This window comes from Egretta garzetta, unplaced genomic scaffold (genome assembly GCF_000687185.1).
Source record: "Egretta garzetta isolate BGI_Z169 unplaced genomic scaffold, ASM68718v1 scaffold105, whole genome shotgun sequence".
NCBI classification, from domain to species: domain Eukaryota; kingdom Metazoa; phylum Chordata; class Aves; order Pelecaniformes; family Ardeidae; genus Egretta; species Egretta garzetta.
In genome coordinates this window covers 325,297-327,598 of record NW_009259598.1, presented here as the reverse complement: position 1 = coordinate 327,598, position 2,302 = coordinate 325,297, and the positions used below count along the sequence as shown (strand labels likewise).

Sequence of the window (2,302 nt, the reverse complement as noted above, 5' to 3'; positions counted from 1 at the left end):
AAACCAGGGTGGGTTTAGACTGGATCTAAGGAAGAAATTCTTTACCATGAGGGTGGTGAAACCCTGTCAGGGGTTGCCCAGAGAGGGGGTGGAGGCCCCATCCCTGGGAACATTCCAGGCCAGGTTGGAGGGGGCTGTGAGCAACCTGCTGTGGTTCAAGGTGTCCCTGCTCCTGCAGGGGGGTTGGGCTGGGTGACCTCTAGGGGTCCCTTCCAACCCAAAACATTCTATGATTCTATGATTCTATGTGGTGGGCAACCGCAGGGCACGGGGAACCTTTAAGCCTGGTTAGCTGGTCCGTAGCATTTTCTCTCTTTGTAGCACTGCAGTTGCGGCTGGATGCCACCTGACCGTGCTCCTCCAAGCACCGTGGGCTCCGCAGGTAGCTCAGGGCCGCTCTAACGTCTCCATCTCCCCGCAGCTACCGGGCTGATGATCGGCTGCCTGATCTACCCCGACGGCTGGGACTCGAGCGAGGTGAAGCGCATGTGCGGGGACAAGACGGACAAGTACACGCTGGGCGCCTGCACCGTGCGCTGGGCATACATCCTCTGCATCATCGGCATCCTCGACGCTCTCATACTCTCCTTCCTGGCCTTTGTGTTGGGGAACCGGCAGGACAACCTCCTCCCGTCTGATTTTAAAGTGGAAAATAAAGGTAAAGGCAGGCGGCGCGGAGCTCCGAGCCCCCATCCTGCTGCTGAGCATTTCCACAGCATGGGGGATGGCTGGTATTTGGGAGGATGGGGCTTCTTCCAGTGGGACAGGCAGGGTGTGAAAACACACCCACACCTTCGTTGTTATTCCTGTACCCCGTTAACACTGTAATTATCGTTTTGTTTTGCAGAAGAGGGTGACTGACAGAGCTAGCAGCAGGTAAGCGACATTTTTTAATGTTTCTTCCAAGCGCACGTAACACCACTGCTGTATTTGGAGGGTTGCTGAAGGATTGACAACTGCAGAGAGCCACCTTGGTTCGAGCGGTGGTTACAGGGGAAGGAGCCCTTGCTTTGCCTCCTGGAACCAGAGCAGAAATCCTTGCCAAGCAACCAAAACCTTAACCTTTGAAGTCCTGCTCCCCTTGGCCACAGCTGACCTTTTTCTTTCTCTTCCCAGGGACACCTGGACCTCTTCCTCCATCAGCTGCAAGACACAGCCCTTTTCTTTAAAAAGACTTTTCCAGGAGCTTTAAACTCCCCAGCTTCTGTGGATTTCCTACCGCTGTTCTTTTCACCCAAGTGGCCACTATCAGCTCCCGGCTCTCGTGGAGTTTGGTTGAAGGGAAGAGCCCAAACTGGACACAGGTTTGGTTTGGTTTTGTTGGTTTATTTTGAGCCCATCAGCAAACCTGGGGAAAAGGGGAGGGATGGTGATTTGCTGCTCCTTGGGGTTTGTATGCCTTTCTTTCAATTACTTCTGAATTAAAAAACAAAAGCCTTTTGGATTTTGTGCTACTCTCCTTAGGGCAGGGGAAGTCCTCTGCCACATCCTAAGTTGCCCTTGTACTTGAAAAATGCCAGGACACAGCCAATTCCTAGCAGAGACAGGAATCAGCTTCCCACTCTGGGCAATGGTAGCCAAGCACAACCTCTTAAGAAGGGCACTTCTGTAGGTGGGGGAAGAAAAAACCAAACCCAAGCAGCCAAATCTGCAGGGCTGCAGGCCTATAACAGTACCCACAGGCTGCAGCAGATGGTGCCAGTCAGCATCACCTCCCTGCACCCTCATAACCCGCCGCTTGATCCGATTTAGCCATCATTTCTCATCACACCCACCACCTACCCGCCTTGGGCACAGTCCGTTCCTGCAGGAGCCAGAGCAGCACATCATCCCATCCTGCTCTTACCTGCTCAGAACCCCAAAGCGGCCTGCGTTACCACTTTTCATTTCTACTTGCTGTAATGTGTTGGTTCCTGCAGTGGTCAATTCAATTCAGTTCTAACCAGCACCTTCCAGTTTTATACCTCCCTCAAAAAAAAAAAAAAAAAAAAAAAAAAAAAAAGTGTTTGGGAAGGTTTTGTTAAGCCTCTTTGCTAGGGAGGACAGCAGAGAGATCCCAGACTTGGAGATAAATGTATTTTAGAATGGAAAAATTCCAGCAGAGTGGTCCTGCTGTTGATTTCTCCCCCTTTTAAAACAGATCACAACAGCAGCAACAAAATCTTCACCTACACCATCTCCTCACGTCTCGTTCTGGAAATCAAAACTAAGTGCTCCCTAGCAAAGAAAATTCAGTCAATGGGCCCCTAGCTCAGAAAGAACAGACTTACAGAGGGAACATAGGAGGAATAGGGCTCAGTTA

General features: G+C 51.2%; 1 protein-coding gene across 1 annotated transcript; it reads left to right on the top strand.

The window, feature by feature from the left end:
* The first annotated feature begins 217 nt into the window (after positions 1-217).
* On the top strand, positions 218-1,129 carry LHFPL5 (LHFPL tetraspan subfamily member 5). Its single transcript, XM_035893789.1, has 3 exons — positions 218-658; positions 848-876; positions 1,117-1,129. Exons 1-2 carry the CDS (start codon positions 433-435, stop codon positions 859-861), a joined length of 240 nt encoding a protein of 79 aa, XP_035749682.1. The 5' UTR covers positions 218-432; the 3' UTR covers positions 862-876; positions 1,117-1,129.
* Positions 1,130-2,302: the final 1,173 nt, after the last annotated feature.